This window comes from Takifugu rubripes, chromosome 3 (genome assembly GCF_901000725.2).
Source record: "Takifugu rubripes chromosome 3, fTakRub1.2, whole genome shotgun sequence".
Lineage (NCBI taxonomy): Eukaryota > Metazoa > Chordata > Actinopteri > Tetraodontiformes > Tetraodontidae > Takifugu > Takifugu rubripes.
In genome coordinates, this window is record NC_042287.1 from 17049844 (window position 1) to 17071056 (window position 21213).

General features: G+C 53.3%; 3 protein-coding genes across 5 annotated transcripts; 2 read left to right on the forward strand and 1 right to left on the reverse strand.

Annotated features, from left to right (window-relative positions):
• The first annotated feature begins 891 nt into the window (after positions 1–891).
• On the forward strand, positions 892–3090 carry fam43b (family with sequence similarity 43 member B). Its single transcript, XM_011619046.2, has one exon. It carries the CDS (start codon positions 972–974, stop codon positions 2124–2126), a length of 1155 nt encoding a protein of 384 aa, XP_011617348.2. The 5' UTR covers positions 892–971; the 3' UTR covers positions 2127–3090.
• Positions 3091–5883: 2793 nt separating this feature from the next.
• Positions 5884–7841, forward strand: mul1 (mitochondrial E3 ubiquitin protein ligase 1). 2 transcript variants are annotated; one of them, XM_003977797.3, is made up of 5 exons: positions 5884–6019; positions 6442–6589; positions 6667–6754; positions 6822–6942; positions 7029–7841. In XM_003977797.3, the coding sequence occupies exons 2-5, from the start codon at positions 6470–6472 to the stop codon at positions 7756–7758; spliced, it is 1059 nt and encodes a 352-aa protein (XP_003977846.2). In that variant the 5' UTR covers positions 5884–6019; positions 6442–6469; the 3' UTR covers positions 7759–7841. The 2 variants fall into 2 exon arrangements, with proteins under 2 accessions (XP_003977846.2, XP_011617325.2); XM_011619023.2 differs by lacking the exon at positions 5884–6019 and adding an exon at positions 6039–6180.
• Positions 7842–9442: 1601 nt separating this feature from the next.
• vwa5b1 (von Willebrand factor A domain containing 5B1) lies at positions 9443–20960 on the reverse strand. Of its 2 annotated transcripts, XM_029833187.1 has the most exons (22): positions 20360–20960; positions 18391–18547; positions 18134–18295; positions 17785–18004; positions 17539–17687; positions 17236–17367; positions 16676–16800; positions 15979–16155; positions 15519–15629; positions 15232–15434; positions 14271–14385; positions 13936–14121; positions 13661–13850; positions 13367–13566; positions 13058–13292; positions 12638–12928; positions 12048–12185; positions 11726–11860; positions 11429–11500; positions 11111–11180; positions 10703–10826; positions 9443–10441 (listed from the first exon to the last, which is right to left on the reverse strand). In XM_029833187.1, the coding sequence occupies exons 2-22, from the start codon at positions 18527–18529 to the stop codon at positions 9815–9817; spliced, it is 3801 nt and encodes a 1266-aa protein (XP_029689047.1). In that variant the 5' UTR covers positions 18530–18547; positions 20360–20960; the 3' UTR covers positions 9443–9814. The 2 variants fall into 2 exon arrangements, with proteins under 2 accessions (XP_029689047.1, XP_029689046.1); XM_029833186.1 differs by having other exon boundaries at positions 15232–15629.
• Between the last annotated feature and the right edge of the window lie 253 nt (positions 20961–21213).

A 21213-nucleotide genomic window follows, 5' to 3' on the forward strand; every position in this document is an offset into this window, starting at 1 on the left:
CGACCGCTCTGCAGAAAACTTAATCCACCATCTTGTGACAGGTCAGTGTGGGCGGAGCTCGGCAGCAGACGCCGACGGGACCAGCGGTGATTGATCACAGCAGAATCAAGAGAGCAGCAGCCTTTTATCAGGTTAAAGGCTCCTGAGTCCGGCTCCTTAAAAGCTCCTGAGTCCGGCTCCTTAAAGGCCCCTGAGTCCGGCTCCTGGGTCCGGCTCCTTAAAGGCTCCTGAGTCCGGCTCCTTAAAGGCCCCTGAGTCCGGCTCCTTAAAGGCTCCTGACCTGAATCCAGCCTTGGGACCTGCATCCCGAGGAGCTGGTTTATTCCAGATCAGTCAGCTGTAGCTACCTGTTACAGTTTCTGCTGCGCGTCTTTATTCACATTCTCAAATCTGATATTTTGGAAGTGCCATCATCGGCAGTCCTGCAACGTTCCAACACGGAAGTCAGACTTTTCCACTTTGATGCTCGTTCCAGGAAAAATAAAAATCCCAGATGGCCGCCCTGCGCGTCACCAGGAAAATAAGTCGTTTGCTTCTGTATTTATTTGCCTTTAAACCTGGTTTTATGCCTTTTGTGTCCCTTTGGTTTGTAAACTTTAACTTTGATGATAATCTTGACCTGATCCGACAGAATTCCAACTCCAACTGTTTTCTCTGCGTTCAAACTAATTTGAATTTGATTTACAACTTATTTGGGAAAATTGGTTTTGCCTCCACACAAAGACGTGCTTGGTGCTTTGATTTTGTGTCCCTCTCCTTGGTCCAAGTCAGCAGAATTCCTCTGGGAATGATGAAGGGATGCGCCTCCACCTTCATCACTTTTGTGAAAAGCAAAATTCCATCTCTGCCTCGCTGCTGGAAGGATAATCAAGGTTCTGGTCGGGAGCCATTTGGAGGCAGCACAACAAAGCAGGGAGGGAGTTGATGGTGCTTGAGCGTCGCGCTGAGACTCTTGCACTGATCAGCGCTGCATGATGCAGAGAGCAGAGGAGGAGGAGGAGGAGGAGGAGGAGGAGAGGAAGGAGGAGGAGAGGAAGGAGGAGCGAGCGGGGGAGCGGACTGGCACAAGCTCTCGGCTCTCAGTCTGTCAGCTGAGCTTCGGCGAGCAGCTTCCCTCAGCTCTTCCACCGTCTCGCCAGGCTCGCCTCCGCGCCGCCGCCATGCTGCCCTGGAAACGGAACAAGTTTGTTCTGGTGGAAGACGAGTCCAAGAGTAAAGCCAAGAGCCTCGGCAGCGGGCTGACCTACCAGTCCATCCTGTCCTCTCTGCTGCGCTCCTGCCCCGACCTGCTGCCCGACTGCCCCTTCGACTGGGTGGGCAACATCTTCCACACCAAACGGCAGAAGGTGGAGCTCAACAAAGAGGAGCCGGTTTACAACGTGCGCTACCTGGGGAGCGTGGTCACCATCACGGCCAAGGGGGACGGCTGCACTCAAGAGGCCGTGGCCAAAATCTGGACGAGGAGCAACTACGGGGAGCAGAGCCTCAAGATGAGGTTAACGGTGGGGCCGCAGGGTATCCGGATGAGCGCCGACAAATCCGGCAAAAAGAAGCCCGTCCACCTGTACTCGCTGAACAGAATCACCTACTGCAGCCCCGACCCCGGCCGGCCCAAAATCCTGGCGTGGATCTACAGACACCAGGTCAAAAACATGGCCGTGGTGCTCCGGTGTCACGCCGTCTTGGTCAGCAAGTCCGAGAAGGCTCGGGCGATTGCGCAAAGCCTCTACCAGAACGCCACGTCCGCCTTCAGCGAGTTCAAGCGGCTGAAGCGCCAGAGCGACTTCCGGCACTGCCAGCAACAGCTGCTGGGCGAGGAGGCGGTTCCCATGATGCCGCTGAGGAGGCTGCTGAACGGCCAGTGCCACTACAGACCACCTGCCGACACCGCCGAGGTGGCCTCGCGCCTCTTCTCCATCGCCGAGGAAGACGAGGAGGAGGAGGAAGAGGAGGAACCAAAGCGGGGTCGGGAGGAGAAGCGGAGGGTTCTGACCACGAGCACCGAGCCGACTCAGCTACTGTCGGAGCTGGACCTCGGGGACATCGCCCGGCTGCAGCAGTGTCAGATCAACTTTGTGAGTGATGGGAACAACAACACGTTTACATTTATAACCTCGCTGGTGTGACCTGCGGCAGGTCCACCTCACCACCCACCTGCCCCAAAACCCAGTTCCAGGAACTTGCCCCACCAGCAGGCGGCGGCCCGATCCGGTGGGAATCCGAGCGGCAGGTTTTGGGGACGCTGCGTGTTTACAAAGAGGGCCGATGATGCACAGAGGGAACGACAGCACAACGAGGAACGCCGAGGAACGCTCTGAGAAACCGTCGACGAGCCGGTCGCACATCCATCGCGTGACTTTGGTTTTCGTGAGCAGGATTCGGCTGCAGGGACTTTTTCCTTCTTTTTCGATCTTCTTGTAATATAAATATATATTTTAGTGTTGTCGGAATACTGGAGTTTCTAAATCTGAATCTTGGAAAAATAGCTGTTATTTTGATACAAGCAGGAGAAACGCGCTCGTCTGTAGATAATTGTCGTAAACACGGGCTCGATTGTTGCTTGATTGTTACGTTAATCTTTCGTTTGTTTCTCGTTCCTCGCTAAATTCGGCCTGGAGGGGGTTGCCCGGGAATCTGTGTTGTAGCACTTAACACCACCAATGACCAACGCATCAGCAGGATTCCGGATTTAGTTAAGGTTAGGTTAGCATGTGCTAAACCGGATAAATCAACGTGAATCATGTGAAATAATGTTGAAAAACTTCTCAGGTTTAATATCTTAGTGATAAAAGTCACTCGGAGCTTCGTTGGGCGTCACAACCGTCTTTTCTCGCTGGGCTTTTCTTCGTAAATGTTTGTAATTTTGCTAAAATCGGAGACAATCCTCATCCAACCTGAATTTCCGAGCTCGCGATCCACAACCGAGTCGTTGATCCTGAGGAGGACTCGGACCGTGACTTTAGGACGAAAGCCATGTTTGTGTCCCGGCTCTGCCCAGTGACAGCGCCACCCTTCACCAGCTCCTTCCTTCCTCCGGAGTGACTCTTACAGACGGACACTGTGATAAATGTGAGACTGAGGAGACCCTTTGATCCCTCTCATCCTTTCATGTTGTTTGCATTCAGGCTTTGGTGTGTGCACGTTTCCTCGTGCAACCACGAACCCTAAAGACTAAATATAACTCTGAGATCTCTGAGTGCTTGTCGAAGAATTGTGTTGCGTTTTCTAATGAATAAAACTTCCCTCTCTTGGGCTTCTGTCTTAAGTCTCAGAGGTGATTTGAGATGAGAGATTATTTAAATGAATCCACCAACTTGTTTACATTAGCATGTTTTTGATGTAAAAGCGTGTGTGGACACATTTGCTCCATCAGGAGCCCCTCCACTGCTGACATGAAAGTGCTGCCGGCTCCTGTTAACACGCTCTGACTGGTTCCTGCAGGTTTGGGGAGTTTGGGCCTTTTCTTCTGAAGGAGCCATTCATCCGCAGACCGAACCACATCTGACCGTAAAGAAGGCCCCCCAGGACAGATGGGGGGGGGTTGTCAACCTTTCAGTCACACGTGGACCGGCGGAGTCCTGTTGTGAGCTGCTAGTTCCTGGTTTGGTCTCTGCTGGTTCCTGGTTTGGTCTCTGCTAGTTCCTGGTTTGGTCTCTGCTGGTTCCTGGTTTGGTCTCTGCTGGTTCCTGGGCAGATGAAGCTAAGGCCCGGTTCTTCTTCCTGTCCTTATTCCATCACTCGTCCTTTATTTCTGAATGTTTCTTGGTCCTTTGTCTCTTTCCTGTGTGTGAAAAAGCCTTTTCAAGGACAGATGCAGGCTCCGAAAATGTTTTTACGGCTCTATTTTCTTTCATCTGCGAGTGTCTGACGTTAGCAGCGACGTCTCTGGAGCCGTTGGAACAGAAGCGCTTCTTGGCACAAACAGGCTGCGACAGCAGCAGACGACAGGGAACAGATGGCGGCAGCGAGGCGCTCGCCGGGCGTAGCGCCGTCATCTTCCAGAACAGGAACCCAAAACCACACCAGATCACGGCTGATGTCATCGGACGGTGCCGCTCACCACACCATGAACCACAGCAGGACGGAGCCTGGCCCTGCTCGGGCTTTCTTCCTGTTAAAAGCAGTTTTCCGGGGTCAGGCTCGGTTTCTGTAGAGGACTTACAGTGACCCCTGCAGGCGAGGGGCAGAACAGCGCCTAGCGCCTGGCTAAGTTAGCTTCATGAGTCAGAAGCCATTTTAAAACGAAGCTAATTGAACTCAGATTTCATCAGAATTCCTAAATCCGCGCCAGGACACGTGTCTTCCATTCATGCTGTCACATGACAATTTCTGTGACGCCGCCACAGAAATTTGAGGTTCCTGATGTTTTCCTGAATTCCAACGCGTGTGTTGGGACCCTGAAGGCAGCGTTTCACACCTGCTGACTTGTAAATGAGATTCTGGTGTTTCTGCTGCTCAGCACATCAGACTCAGACGTCTCTGCGCTCTTATTACCAACAACAAAACCTGCACGTCGACATTTTCCTTCTCAGCGGCCTCAGATTCTTCAGCGGCGCAGAAGTTGCGAGCGGTGGAGGAACGTGTCAGATCGTCCCCTCGGGCTACGACTGCTCCGACTCCAGATTCTGCTGCGAAGCCACATAAACAGCTGACTAATTCATGAGGATTCGTTACAGCCATCAAACATTCATGTTCCCCAATCCTCTAAAAAATGGGAGCAGAGAGAAGGAGGAGGAAAAGAGGAAGAACGGTGCCTGCAGGGCGTGATCCATAATGAGACTGAGAGCAGGTGACTCAGAGCTCCAGGGACCAGAACCAGAGGACCAGAACCATTTACAACAGATTATAGGACGGTCACTGATGTCCTGACGGGGGAGGGGGACACACCTGGGTGCTCCAAGGTTCTTTTATGGACCTAATATGTGCTGGGAGAGGTTAAATGGGTGTTTAACGTGCGTGTGTGTGTGTGTGTGTGTGTGTGTGTGTGTGTGTGTGTGTGTGTGAGACACTACATACATGTTCCCTGGCTACTTCCTGAGGCTGCTTCTCATTCTTGGATCAAAGGAGAGAAGAATTGTGTTGTCAGTCCCAAACTGCCATTGATGGTTTGTTGTTCCGATGTAAACATGCATCCAACAGGAGACTTTGGTGTTTTGATGGGGAAGAAGATGGATGAAGAGTTTATCCAGAGAAAATGGTGACGCTATTGTTGCTAATACAGCACAGAGCTAAGATCAAAGAGGGGAATCACAGGGTCCCGTTCAAGCTCAGAACCAGCAGGTAGGACAGGTGGAGCAGGCAGGGACCGTGTTCCAGGGACCGTGTCCTAGTGCCCTGTAGGACGGGTGGAGCAGGCAGGGACCGTGTCCCAGGGACCGGGTCCTCGGGCCCTGTAGGACAGGTGGAGCAGGCAGGGACCGTGTCCCAGGGACCGGGTCCTCGGGCCCTGTAGGACAGGTGGAGCAGACAGGGACCGTGTCCCAGGGACCGTGTCCCAGGGACCGTGTCCTAGTGCCCTGTAGGACATGTGGAGGAGATATTCTGCTGTATTAAACTGTTTTTGTTTAATAAACCTGAGGAAATATTTTGTTTAATATTCAACGAAATATTTAATATTTCGTTTAATATTTAGAGCTTTTAGAAATGTTGTTGTCGAGTAAAAGAAGGAGCTGAAGGAAAGACTTTCTGATAGCAGTCTGTAAAACACACATCACATCCACATCTATCTATCTATCTATCTATCTATCTATCTATCTATCTATCTATCTATCTATCTATCTATCTATCTATCTATCTATCTATCTATCTATCTATCTATCTATCTATCTATCTATCTATCTATCTATCTATCTATCTATCTATCTATCTATCTATCTATCTAATCTATCTATCTAGGTTATGTGGCGACACCTGCTGGCCGGGAGGTGAAGTGCACCAGGAGCTCCGCAGCCCTTTAGCTTGTGTTTTTAGCTTCTGCTGCCGATAAAGCTGCTCAACGCGGAAAAGACACCAAATCCAGGTTTGTCACCTCGCCAGCAGACGTGCGCGTTGTTTGTGATCGGGATGTGCTGGAATTCCACATTAAAACGGCTCGTTAGAACTTTTCCAGCCGCAACTTTGCTTCCCAGCTAACTGCTAGTTTCGCTAGTTTACGAAGGACACCCAGTGACGCATTTAACGGTGCTTTAAACTCTTTATTTTTAGGGTTTATAGATCAACTGTTGATCCGGACCGAGTCGTCCTAAACGTAGTGATTTATTTCGCCTTATTGATCAAATAATTTGTTGATTAATCGACGTAGCTGAAAGTAAAGATGAACCCGAAAGCAGCCCAATAATTTGTGGCTAATTTGCCTGTAGAATCTCCAGATTAATAATCTGCAGGGTGTTTTCCCGTGTTAGTTAGATGATGTTAGGATTGAAGCTCCTCTCTGCCCCTCAGAGGGTCCCTGGATGCTGCTCCTGTCCCCATGGACCCCGGTGGGAAGCCCTCCACGGCTCAGATGCTGGTCCTGGCCTCCAGCTCGGCCCTGACCGCCTTATTCTACAGCATCTACCGGAAACGAGCCACGACCGTGGCCAGGTTAAAGGTCAGCCTCCGCTCCAGCGGCTTCTGACGCTGCTGTCACGTCCTCTCGTGTCATTAATCTGCTCGTGGGTCCTGCAGGAAGCCAAGAAGGTTTCCATCGACCAGGATCTGAAAGCTTTGCTGTGCGAGGCCCCCGGACGATGTGTCCCCTACGCCGTGGTGGAAGGTGAAGGAGCCGCCTGCTGCAGGTGCTGTGTGCCCGACGCCCTCTGACCCCTGTCTGGCTGCTGCAGGTGTGGTGAGGTCAGTGAAGGAAACGCTCAACAGCCAGTTTGTGGAGAACTGCAGAGGGGTGGTGGAGCGGCTGACGCTGAAGGAGGAGAAGATGGTGTGGAACCGCACCACGCACATCTGGTAACGCTCACGCACGAGTTTTAATTGGCTCCAGCAGCGACGTCCTCCCCGTAGTTGAGGAACCCTCAAAAAACGGATGTTTGCAGGAACAGCACGGAGAAAATCATCCACCAGCGCACCAACACGGTCCCGTTTGTCCTGGCGTCGCACGACGATGACGTCACCGCCTCCGTCCGCGTGCTCCGCCCCCTGGAGGCCTCGGAGCTGGATCTGGAGACCACGTACGAGAACTTCCACCCCTCGGCCCAGTCCCTGTCCAGCGCCATCGGCCACTTCCTGAGCGGCGAGCGGCCCAAAGGCATCCACGAGACCGAGGAGATGCTGCGCGTGGGCGACAGCGTGACGGGCGTCGGCGAGCTGGTCCTCGACAACAACCTGGTCAAGCTGCAGCCGCCCAAACAGGGCCTGTGCTACTTCCTGACCCGGCTGGACTACGACGGCCTCCTGCGGAAGCAGAGCGGCAGCCTGAGGCTGTGGCAGGTCCTCACCGCCCTGGTGGGCGTGGCCGCCTGCTCCACGCTGCTCTACATCCTGTGGCGGCGCTACCGGCACCACCGGCGCAGCAGGAAGGAGCGCCTCCTGCTGGAGGCCTTCGCCCGGCAGCAGCGGCGGCGGCTGCGGGAGCTCGACGTGGACGAGAGCCGCCTGGCGCCCAACATCTGCAGCATCTGCCTGAGCCGCCCGCGCTCCTGCGTCTTCCTGGAGTGTGGCCACGTGTGCGCCTGCGTCCAGTGCTGCGACGCCCTGCCGGCGCCCAAGCTCTGCCCCATCTGCAGGGCGCCCATCGACCGGGTGGTGACGCTGTACAACAGCTGAGGCGCTGTTGTTGTTGTTGTTGTTGTTGTTGTTTGTTCTTAAATAAGATGAGTGAATAAAAACGGTCCGAATCTGTGTGAAAACCCGAGAGCGACGCTTCCTGGAAGTCCTCCCTGAGCCTCCTCCCGCTGTCGCAGCAATTAGCCCCTCCTCCTCCAACATTCCCGGGAACGTTTACTAGCACCAGTGCAGCACAGGTGCACACACACACACACACACCTGTCTCCTGATGTCCTCCCTTATTACAACATTATTACAACTTTCATTGGTTTTAGGGAGTGTCTTCACCCGCTGGAGGACGTCCAGATGTGGGTGGACTGGTTATACCCCCCACCCCCGCTGGGGGAGCACCGTCGTGGTCACGTGACCAACGTCCTGTGACGACAGCGTCCACCAGTTGCCATGAGGACCCAGCACAGGTGACGTCCTCCTGTAGCTTAGCAACAGGTGGCGCTTCAGGGGTTAAAATGTTTTCCTGTTTAGCTTCGTGCCCTGTGGGGGAGTCACCTGTGGGTGAGTCTCCTGTGGGTGAGTCACCTGTGGGTGAGTCACCTGTGGGTGAGTCTCCTGTGGGTGAGTCACCTGTGGGTGAGTTACCTGTGGGTGAGTTACCTGTGGGTGAGTTACCTGTGTGGCAGCGCGTTTATTCAGGCAGCTTTTTAAGAGCCCCAAACTCACAAAGGTAGTTTTTAGCCCCGCCCCCCAAGGAGCCGCCCCTCCCACCCCACAGTCATGCTAGTTTGTGTGTTAGCATCCTTAGCTCGCGTACGCTAGTGACGTTCACTCAGACGTGCAGGTTTTTGCGTGAAGTGTTTTATTTCATGCAGATCAGAGCGTCACCAGTTTAAAAGACACCACAGAAGGTTCGGACAGCCTCGGATCATTGAAGGCACACAGAAAGATACAGCACGGAATCACTGCACACACCACCGGCATCAGAGCACACCAGCACACACAGGTGAAACACGGCCGCCGCCGCCGCCGCCATCATGCAGGAGGGGTGACGCAACAGCCTGAGTGGAGACTGAAGATTCCTGAGTAGAGCAACAGAAGAGGGGGGTCGGGCAGGTGAAGGTGCACCTCCGTCAGGACGCAGGTGCACGACGCGTCCTCCAGAGCGCACGCTGACGTTCTGCTGCTGAACTCTGGGAGGCACTTGTGGAACAATCGCGGCAGCAGTACCAGGTTTCACCTCCAGGTGGCGCCGCCGAGGGGCACGTTGGACGTCTCCCCGGTGCTGTTCAACCCAAAACGGCGAAACACACAATGACAAGCGAGGTGGTTCAGCCCGTCCCACAGGCTCAGAGCGGACCCCAGTGTTCTGGACGGTTCTGGAGGGGCTTCAGCACCACCAGACACCTCCTGCGTTTGGACCGATGGGTACTGAGCGGCGAACATGCTACTGCGGGATGCGCCGGAATCCCACATTTCAAAAGGAATCTTTTTCTTTTCTTTGCATATTTTTTTGCTACTCAACAGCAGAACAGGCAGGCGTCACTACAGTTAGAACGGGTTCTAGAGGGAAAGGCGGGCGGAACCGAAGCTGCGACCCAACATGATAAACAAGAATCTTCAGCACATTCGCCACCAGAACCAAGAGCAATCTTTTTCATTTAAGCTTTAAACACCAGTTTGGTGTCATATTTATGCAGGAAAAGAGACACTTCGACACTTCAAAGCACCATTGTTGCCAGGAAACACTTTCTATTTTTCCACGATACATTCGATCAAAGATATAAAAACGGCATCGTTGGCACAGTTTTGCAGCATTTTCTCGTGACACTGAGAGCGTTTCGGATGCTGACAGTCAGAGATCCAGCATGCTACAGATTCAACACTGATGTGGCGCAAAATCAGGTTAGCCGCGCTTGCTAACAGGAATCAGGCTAACGAATTTGGCACCAGCGAGGTAACGGCGTGCACAGCACCTCTGACGAGCCACTGATATGTTTGGAGGAACAAGCACACCCACAGAAACCACAACAGCAACAACAAACTGCTGATCACAGAACCGTTCAGCTGTTAGCATAGCATCGGGTGGGCCGGCCGCCCTGTTTCAGACGCTGTTTGGGTTGTAGCAGAGCATGTTCAGCTGCAGGTTTTCATCCCAGTGTCTGAGGATGATGAAGAGCTGGTTGGCGGCGGCCTTGATGGAGGCCAAGTCTCGGCCTTCTGGGATGTCCTGCGCGCTCAGCCACATGCTAGCCTTGGCGGCTATCATTTCCCACTCTATGAAATAACTGGCAGAGCTGTGCTCCAGCCAGGCCAGGGCCACGGCCGTGGCCCATATCATGCTCTCTGGGTCCAGCATCCTCTTCCCCGGGCAGCTGGGTGACGCTATTTCTGACCCACCTGATCCAGAGCTCCCCCCACTGTCCGACTGCGATTGCTCCGGACTGGCTGACCAGGAAAAACCGGAGTCTGCTCTCCAGAGACTCTTGGACAGATGAGACGGGCTGTGGACGTTGGCAGCAGGTTCTGCGGGCTGCTGACAGAACTCTGGCGCCTCCTGCCTGTCGTCGCCGGCGTCGGCCCGGCGGCTGCTGGACTGGGACACGTGGCCCAGGCTGGAGCGGTGGCTGCTGAAGGGGGACGTCCACTTCAGCTTGTCCATGGGGACACTAATGGTTTCGCACAGGGCTGGGTCGAGGGGAAAGGCACCGCTAGCCAACTGCAGCAACACCTGCAGAACCAAACGAGAGACACTTAGCTTCCTGTTGTGAATACACAACCTGGCCCCTCATGGTGCTGTTGCACGTGAGCGTGACCATTTGGAGAAGAAGAGAGTACTTCTGCAGTCAAGGGCTGTTAGCAACGCGGCTAATTATGTCATGTGCACATTCTGTCCTGGTAACAATTGTTCCTCGTCTGTCTGGCTAACGCTAACCGGCGCGGCGTGCAGGCCGCTGCCAGGGCGCTCTGGGCTTTGGAGACGTGAACCCACCAGTGGAATGTAGTCTTTGTTCTCATTCTCGCTCTCTCCCATCGAATCGCCCGACTTGCTGTGAGAGCGACACATGAATCCTTTGGCGGCGCGGGTCAAAAGACGGGTCCTGCTGAGGGCGAGCCTTTCAGGGACGACAGAGCGGTTAAATCACACGGGAGGCGGAGTCAGACAGGAGAGCCAATCAGGACGCGCCAGAGACCCAAACATGACGGTTTCTAGTCTCTGGGAAGGACTCCAACAGGTCCAGCCCAGCCCCTCGTCAACATGGTTCATTTGTATGCAATGATTAGCATCACGTTAGCGACGCCGCTGCCGCTCCGGCAGATGAGAACAAAGAAAAGTCTCTTTTCAGCGGCGCCACAGTTAGCAAACATCTGTGTGGGCGGGCAGAATCCAAACACCCACCTGGCAGAAAATAGGCTCTCCAGCGACTTCTGTGATTGGTCAGAGGTCACAGACGGGCTCCTCGGGGAGACTGGGCGCCATGGAAACGGAGACAGTTAGAAACGCTGGTCTTTCAGCCTGGCTGATGCAGGTAACATGAAACGTTCTGGAGTGATTTTGATTCTTTTGTTCATTTCACAGTGCAGGAAAGCTGCATCACTTCCTGTTTAGACGCAGCTCCAAAGATTTACGGACCAAATCTCCGGGTGTGGACGGAAGTCCGAGAACCCCAGGATGTGAGTGCGTCGCCTTACCTCCGGGGGCGGTGCGTTCACTTACCCTCCATGAAGCCGCATCGCTCCCAGCCGCTGGAGGAGGGGGTGCTGCACGGCGAGGCGCCATCGTCTGCATCTGTCAACGACAGGGATTCACGTCAGGCGCCGCCTGTTGCTATGGCGAGAAGCTGCCCTGAGCTTCCTGTCTTCAAGAGTCCCTGCTGAGGAGGCTGAAACGCTCCAGCCAACCCAGACCTGCTCTAGTCCTGGTTCCACTCTCACAGGTGTGCTAGCTCCACCCTAAACGCCATCAATGACCACGCCAGGCTGATGTTCTGGGCCCTGAAAGGTGTCTCCTTACTGTTGGGCAGCAGGGTGTCTTCGGCCTCCTCGGACATGCCGCTGGACTGGGAGCGTCCCAGTCCGATGGAGTAGCCTCGGTTCTTCCTGCTCCCGGTTCGAGAGCTGGGGTGAGAGCTTCTCTTCAGACCGTCATCTGAAAACAATGGTTGTGGCGTCTTTAGGTTGACAGGAACCGAAGCATTAATGCAGTTCTACGTTCAACAACAGCCTGCCCAGTTTACACCTGCTGGGAGCACTGGGGAGGTTCTGGCTGCCCTCACACGTTTACAGGAGTATAAATATAAACAGGAAGTTCTCTCCATTAAATCCACTCAACTCACGGGGGCTGATGTACACGACGCTTGTGGGCAAATACTCGTTGGTGTCCAGGTCGACAGGGATGAACGCTGTGTATTTGCTCTGGATGTTACAGGCTTTACTGGTCTGGACAGCATAAAGCTGGTACTTCCTCCCCAAACCTGAGAACCATCAAACATGAATCAATGTACAGAACATCTCAGAATATATCAGTGGACCCAGTAGACCCAGGAGACCCAGCACACCCAGTAGACCCAGGAGACCCAGCACACCCAGGAGACCCAGCACACCCAGGAGACCCAGCACACCCAGTAGACCCAGGAGACCCAGCACACCCAGTAGACCCAGGAGACCCAGCACACCCAGTTGACCCAGCACACCCAGGAGACCCAGCACACCCAGGAGACCCAGGAGACAAGTAGACCCAGCACACCCAGTAGACCCAGGAGACCCAGCACACCCAGTTGACCCAGCAGACCCAGGAGACCCAGCACACCCAGGAGACCCAGGAGACAAGTAGACCCAGGAAACCCAGTAGACCCAGGCTCTAGCTCTACCCCCTCTGTCCCAGTATAACCAGTTATTGACCTCCTCTGTCCCAGTAAAAGCTCACCGTGCTCGATCTCACACTCCTTTTCTGCCATGTGTTCGAAGTCGTGTATGATGGACCGTCCGGCCAGGTAGTGGAAGGTCTCGTTCCACAGTTCCTCGTGAACCTTCTCCTCACGCTCGCGGCCGCTCAGGAAGGGTCTGATATCAAACAGCACTTCCCACTTGGCTGGTTTTCCACACAAGAGCCCAGAAACCACGACCTTACAGTCACCTTTGGGCTGGTCTGCTCCCAGATCTGACCTGAGGGCCTCTTGTGGGGTTTCTGCCTGGCAGACCTGGTGCCCATAACAATCTGAAACACACACATGGAGGCCCTGAAGCGTCTTCCGCTGGAGGGGACTGGTCCCTCTGGACCCTTGAACAGCTCTATGATGGATGTGGTGAAGTGCCCTGTAGGGTAGTCCTCAGTCTGTGGTCTCACCTGAATCGGCAGTACTGCCCAACGATGGGCTGTCAGTGGACGACCTGGACCCGTCGTCCCCGCAGCGAGTAGCATGTGGAGCATTGATGGTCTGAGGGACTTCCTGAGGCGGATGGACACGATGGTCGGAATCTTCGGATTCTTGCTGCGGAATCGGTTCCTGCTGAGAGAAGGGCCTGGTCCCGCCCAGGGGGGGCCCTCTGGACGATGCGGCACACAGACTCGCCAACTGCGGCTGAACGCAACAAAAGGGATCAATGGGATCAACGCCAGTGCTGGTAAACCCGCCGGTAGTCCTGGTAGTCTTACTTGGTAGTCTTTCCTCCACTGTGCTTCATGTTCTGGGCCCATCTGACCGATCAGCTCCTGGGCTTTGGTTCGCCGCAGTGGATTTTTTGTCATGGCTGCACTGGGGTCACTGGGAGTGTAGACCTTCGTTGCTGGGTTGTAGTCCGTTATCTGGTTGGTGCTGTAGGCGCGGCGTCGAGGAGATGTCTTGCAGTCCAAATCTGCAATTCATTCATGAAGATCGACGTTATCGTGCCAGAGTGACCCACAGAAGGAGAGAGGGCGTAACGGACCACCCAGCCGGACCCAGTCTACCTGATGGATCTGCGTCTCTGCTCACGGGACTGCTGTCCATCATGGAGTCGTACGGAGGGCCGGCGAGGACGTCTCTGTGGGAGGCCAGAGTGTCGGTGCCCGTCTTCTGCGGGTCCTCCTCTTGTGAGTGATAAAAAACGGAGCTGGCTGACTCGAGGGAGCGCATCATGCTGTATCTCCTCCTCTTGTCCTGTCAAGAGTCCCACCTTGATGCCATCAACGCTGCGTCCAGCCCATTGGCAGGACAAACAAAAAGACGTGACGATGTCACTCACCGATTTGGGGTTGGCGTGGTAACGGTTGGTGTCACACACCACACTGTAGCCAATCAGGCTGTCTCCTGGAAACAGGAAGGTGTTGCCCACAGGAGACAGCAGCACTTCCTCGGCCTCAGGGAAAAGCCATTCGATGGAAATGTCGCTGAGCACTGCCGACATGGTCTTCTTCAGGGACTTTAACATCTGTGGGGTCAAAAGAGTAAATAAATACCCTGACGGGTGCAGCATCCGCCATCTGGGACATGAGCTCTTCAAAGGTCCCCACAGAATCAGTCATGTGACTCAGTGGTACGAAGAAATGCTGCCTGTGAGGAACCAAAGAAGAGGAGAACCTTCGGCTGCAGCCTTTCACCGTCCGCCAGGAACTCCGCCGTCCCTTTGGAAACTGTTGCTAATGCCTCCACCAGCCTCCTGCAGGCTGTCTGTCCAATACTGAATGTGAAACACCTGCACACACACACACACACACACACACACACACACACACAGAATGAGCTCCTCTCCACAGCATCAACTCCATTACACTTGGATGTACAGTAATCAGGTTTTTATCTGTTCTCATCATCTTCCATTTGCTTTAGAGGGTTGTTGTTTGAGCACAAGCTCAAAGAAACATCTACAGATCTAATCTGGGGCTCAGAATCAGAATGATTGCAATTGATCTTTTCAGAGTGAAGATTTAAGTCATTCGATGCACCAATAATCAATGATGTCATCAGAACGTGCCACGTCCTGGCTCATCTGAGCGGCAGCCTGCTGGTGTGTCAGATCAGGCAGGTAACAACCAGGATGTGTTGAACCGGTCCCGCTCTGGGAAACTAATGCAATCATCTGGGCTGTCCATCCATTAAAGGAGCAAAGACAAATGTCAGTTATTTCCCGGGAGACCAGGAGGAGGATTTGCCGCGTGATCCTCGGCCAAGCTGGGAACCAAAATGATTTCCCTGTTAGCTGAGGTTCTGCTGCTCCAGGCGCTCGCAGCCATTGTGAGCGGTTGTTTGTGCCGGCACTCACGTCACCAGGCTCAAACCTGACGACAACAACAACACGTTTCCGTCTGCAGATTTCATTAGCAGAGGCTCACGGCTCCAGGCGACGTGCTCAGGCCTCCACCGTCCCGGGACGAGCTAATCTGCTGTTAGAGCTGCGGTGACGGATGGAGGGTTTTTCAAAAACGGCACAAATCTTTTGTTTTTGAAGATGCATTTCCATTTGAAGTGACATTTATTTCCACCATCAACTACCGCAGTACCGGGTCAGAGCGAAGGTTAGGGGCGAGCGCCCCCTACTCGCCTGATGTAGCGCGCGTGTCCACGGACCAGCTGGATCACTCTGCCCGTGTTGCTAATGGCGCCGTCGGTGAGCAGGAAGAGCAGGCGAGGGTGTCCCCGGATCATCGGCTGCCTCAGGATCCAGCTGAGAGGATCCAGGATGTTGGTCCCGCCCATGTCGGCTCTGACCTTCCGGACATACTCGCACGCCAGGGTCAGTGCTTCCTGCTCAGCGGGGAAGAGGTTTACCAGATTTTCTGATAGTTGGTGCAGTGTTTGTACGGTTACGACGGGCGAAGGCATTGTTACCTCGTCGTAGCTTTGGCTTGTTGAGAAGAGCGATTTATACGTAGACCCGAAGCCAACAATGTTAAAAAAGCAACCTGGCATGAGGCTCTTGAGCATCACCACCATGGCGTCCTGCCAGAAAGGAAGGATTTGGTCACAGCGAGCAGCGCTTTGACCCAAGAACTGAACATCTGTCTCTAAGCCCCTCCCACTTCAGGGGAGAACCTCTGACCAGTGCAGGTCACAGATTTGTTCCAGATTCCACGTGAGGAGTGTTTGGAACACACATGATTGTCATTCTGGGCTCCTGTAGGCAAGCTCGTCGCCATGGCGAAGGACCCAGGCGGAATATGTAAATAGCTTAGTGGCGATTGGACAAAAACAGATTGTTACATTCTGTTAAAAGCATGTTTGCGTGTTGGTGTTTAGTGCAGATTTAACTTGATATTTTAATCGTGGATTTCTGTTTATTACACGACACCTTGACACGGTTGATGTTGACGCCGCTCATGCTGCCGCTGCGGTCGATGAGGAAGATGAATTCGCCATGAACCTTCCGCAGGTCTGAGCTGACGGACTTGAGGTCGGGGCAGAAGTTGAGCATGACCACAGGGTGGTGGAGGATGTCCTTATGGAGGCGCCTGCGAATGACATCCACCTGGAATACCACCAAATCCCAGGGTGTGGGGTTAGGAACCTCAAGCAGCATCACTCAAGATCTGAACTGCGGAGTTCACACATCCAGAGATGGAAATCAGATGGTGAGACGCAGCACATCAATATTACAGATGCAGGAAGTTCCAGACAGCATGTGGCGAGCCTTTGGAGTGTTTCCATAGAAACACACTTTAATGGCCAAGTGCGCTCTCTGTTTCAATCTGCTGAGCAAAAGAACCTCATCATGGAGGAGACGTGAAAGGACACATAGAGGATGAACGACACATCCAGCAGGACCCTCAGAGGCAGGAAATAACAACGACTCCTAGAGCTTACGTGAAGGTAATAGCAAGTATGTAGCGTTAGCTGAACTCGTTTAATCACACAGGTTGACTAGATTGGCTGACGATGTTCACAACTACATTGGTGTTCTGAAGCTTTTAGAGCATCACATCCTGGACTACAAACTGGACTATGACGCTAATGAGCGTTAGCCGCTGTAGCACATCTGCATCACTCACTTTCCGCGCGTTGCTGGAGTCTTTCTTGGTGGCCTTGATGAAATCGCTGCGGCCGTGGAGGTATTCGTCGTACTCGTCCAGCGTCATGTCTCCGTTCTCGATCAGCACGTGTGGCAGGTGAGGCTCTGGAGCGACATGGAAGTGAGCGTGAATGCTTCAGAGTGATCAGCGACTCGGTCTCACATCAGGGAACATCTGTCCTAAAGTGGATGTGAAAGTCCTGAACCACCACCCTGAGGAACGTCTTCCGCTGCTGCGCAGATCCTTCTCAGGCTGGATCACATTTAGATCCAGCAGATCTGGAGCTCAACGTCTTCCGGAGGCTTTCATCAGCAGGTCAGATCTGGTTCAAACCGGAACGACTGGACCTTCAGACCCCCTCAGATTAGCCCGGCTCGCTCCCCCTCCCAGAGAACCTCCGCACTGTTGAGCACAGCAGGAAGAGAGCAGAGCTGGAGGCTGCTGCTCGCCCACCTCTCCTCCGATCCCACTCTAACGATCGCACCTAAAAAGCTCTTCAATTGGACACTTGAGAGAGGACACGGCGGTCGTTGACCTACCGCTGGGGTAGATGAGGATTCTGACGGGACAGTCGTAGGTGTACTTGTCGGCCAGGGTGATGACCACGCTGGTGGCCGAGCGAGCCAGGGGGTCCGCGTCGGCTCGGATGGCGTGAGACGGGCTCTCAACACCTACAACAGAGTCAGAGGAGAGGCGCCGTTGGCAGGTTCTCCGCTGTGACGCTCCAGCAGGAACCGACCCATATAGCAGGAAATAACCCAGAAGTTGCTTCACAGCTCCATGAGATGAAGAGTGTCCAGAGACGGGTGGACGAGTCTACGGCAGCAGCAGCTTTCACTGACCTGCGAGCAGATAAGGGGCTCGGATCTCCAGCTGGAAGTTGAACTCGTAGTCCATGGAGTTGATGGTCTCCTCCTCCAACAGTGAAGACAACCAGAGCTGAGGAGAGCTTGGAGTTTGCTCGTGAGGACTCAAGACACCTGAGGGCCTCCTGAAGGTTGGGGAGAAGGAACCATCGAAAGCATTAGGCAACTTAAAACAGCAGCAAATGTGGACGCGATGTTACCAAAGCCAGACTTTGGACTCACGTCCGGGAGAAGTTTGGAGACAGTCCCTGCTCCTCGTTGATGGTTCTCTGTACGCGTGGCGTGCACGCCGGCGGGGAGCAGACGCTGATGCCGCCACTGGGGAGGGTGCAGAGCTCAGAAGAGGTGCTGACCAGAACGTGCACTGTCTCCATGGGAGGGATGATCCCAAGGTTCACCACTAGCACCGTCCTCTCCAGGTCCTCGTCCATCACAATGTGTCCTGCAACGGCGTCAGTAAGGAGGAGCTGCTTTCATCTGCACTGATTCTGCATAAATCCCATTTTCCACTGGAATTATCGGCATTAAGCAGCACTCAGAACCCAGCAGGAGCACGAGTGAAGCTTCCTACCGTTGACTCCCTGAAGGACTCCGTTAGACGCGTGGCAGCAATCCAGGAAACAGTCTTCGATTTTTGATTTGTCTTTGATTTGCAGGGTTATAATCTGACTGGAAATCATCGACTCGAAGCCCACCACGATGGAATTTTCCTCCAGGGGGTAGATGAAGATCCCTGACAGCAGCAGAGAAGGTCGGAGATGCAGCAAGCAAACAAACAGGCAGGACAGTTTCACAGTTTTACAGGAGAACGTTCACGCTGGTCCTCACCTTCGATCGCATGATCTTCGATGTTCTCATACGTCAGCGATGCCGTCATGGCCAGGGTGTAACCCCTGACACAGGAAGTGATGTCAGAGACACTGAGGGGCAGAGCGCTTCGGTTCTCCTTGTTCATGAGTCCAGGCATTTTGCTGGTTTTATGAATCTGTGACATCAAAATAATCAAAATAATAAACATCGGAGAAAAGTTTCCACCTTCCGTTATTATTGATACATATTATCAACTAATATATTCTGATCTCGTTAATACTCATAGATGGTTAATTCAGAAACAAACGCTAAGGTGGGCTAACGTGCGAATGCGCTGATGCATAAGGGGCGACGCTGCCCCCTGCTGGCGAGCAGCAGTCTGGGCTCTGAGCCCCGCCTTCCCGATTATATCAAAATTCCTCACAGAAATTCTGTTTCTTTTTGACTGAATTCTGCGCCAACATGAACCAATAAAACACTGTCACAGTGCAACGTGATGCCTGTAAAACACACGAGGCAGCGGGTAAATTCACCCCCCCCCCGGGCCTGAATAGCAGCAGGTTTTCTCTGTGTTTTAAAGTGTTTGTTACCTAGCAATAAGATCAAACACCGGGGTGTAATTACTGTCTGAGACCGGGGGAAACGGGTAATTCTGTTCAGGCCAGATGTGAAAACCTCCAGGAGGAGGTTAAAGCAGCGTCTCTGACATTTAGAATGACTCCTATTGATGGTCTGGCAGTGTGACATGTATACGTTTATTACTGGAATGCGCTCGGCCCATCTGGCGCTGCTAATGTGGCCTCCACCACTGAACTTGGTTATGTGCTGTCAAGGGTCTGCGTGCTGCATGACCAGAGACCCGCGCAGGCTTGATGGCTCTGTTTATGACGAAAGCAATTTCCATAGAGACGGCTGTGCTCGCCCCGCTGCCTGCAGATGGACCGGAGAACCTCTGAGCTGCGCCGCTCTCTCCCAGAACGTTGCAGCACAAACGGGTCTAACGCCAACCAGTAAATTCTAGCTGGGGCAACCAGCTTTTAAGCTAATCACGTGATCAATATTGACTAATCAAACTGGGTATTTCAGCGCCAGAGCAATAACCATCAGCAGCTAAAGGTCAAAGATGTAATTACGGCCATTTGTTGGGTTGCCTGACAACAGCGCCGCCTAGTGTCCGACCAGAGAACAGAAGCAGTCACACACTCAGAAATAAGGGAGCCAAAATGGTGGTGATTGAAGAAAAGAGGGTTTACAGAAGCTTGGTTTTTCAAAGGTGTTCTCAAAGCAGCAGCAAAGAAGCGCGTAAAGCTAAAAGCTACGCTAACGCATCTGGACTCTCCTCATGGCTGTTCCAGAACATTCATAAAAAGTTGATCCATTCCGCCTCCGTGCTCTCACCTCAGCACAGGTGTTGCTCCACAAATGACTTCTACACTTTCTCCTTTCAGGTCTCCCCCCCGACATCCTGGTTTCATTCTTCTGCCCACCTGTTGCCGTTTGTTGACCCAGAACACTGATTTAGGTCACAAGCAAGAACCCGGGTTCTGATTAGCACCACATTCCTGAGAGTGCGTAGACATCAGACTTCAGAGGCTCGACGAGTAAAGCAGCAAATCAAAGAGGTCGTTGATCTAAACGCGTGAGGTGGGACCAAGTGATGGCTGAAGGTTCTGCTGTGGCGCCGGCGGTTCCTGCTCTTTACTCTCCGCTGACCCGTGTTAAAAGTCCCAGGATGCCATTCTGCTGTCTGGCTTATGAGTCACCCTGCAGGATTTATCCAAACCATCAACCCAGAGCGCTGCCTCGCTCGTCTGCTCTCATTAGTGTCAGAACGGTGAGCAGATGCTCCAGAAACCACCTGTTGGCAACCTGCATCTGAACATACAGCACCTACAGGAAACACGCTCGCCTGTCGCCTGAACAAAACCCACATGTAATGGATGCAACAAGCAGCTGCAGCTGGAACCATGGCAGGTTCTCCTCTTACCTCTCATTTGTGTCGGCTGAGTGCAGTGAGGATCTCGCTCTCTCCCTCCCTCAGTCAGAAGTCCACTTATGATGAGAGATAGCCTCCTCCTTTCATCCCTCTCAGCTCTGTGTTCTGCCTCTGTGGTGTGGAGGGTTGGCGGGTGCTGCCACAGGTGGAAGACGCTACCGCTGCAGCCTCCTCAGTCGGTCTGACTGGGGGGGAAAAGGGGGAGGTGGGTGCTGGAGCTGCTGCAGCAACATGTGGTTGCAAGACCTGTCTCCATTTATTCTGCTCCTCCCCTCCTCCAGCGGACGCTAGATTGGGGAAGAGGAGCGAGGATTCCGATTTTCATTAACCATCCCCCCTCCTCTAGTGGGTGCATCCAAGACGGCATCTTCCCCTGTGGTGAACAGGATCAATTCAGGGTTCTTTCCCTGGAAAATACAAAACAACATGTGGTGCTGGCCAGCAGAGGCTTTACAGCCACCGTCACGTCAACTTGAATCCCTCTGAGAAGCTCTTAAACCTGATGTGGGTGTTCAGCTGTGTCTGCAGAGCCGTCTGTTTCCTCACCAGGTTACCATGACAATTACAGGGTGTTGTTAAATCTGGGGAAACATCAGGTGTGTGTGTGTGTCTGTGTGTGCGTGTGTGTGTGTGTGCGTGTGTGTGTGTGTGCGTGCTCCACATCGGGGTAACTGGACTCGCCAGAGTCTAACGTCTGTCATTTTTGTGAGGATATTACATTTCCAATATGAAATGATAGAATTGTTGGGAAAGTCTCCATCGTGGGATCTGGTAAGTGTTTAAAAACAGAGGGTTCGAAAATAACTGATGATAAATGTTCACTTTAAACGCTGAGCGATCACAAG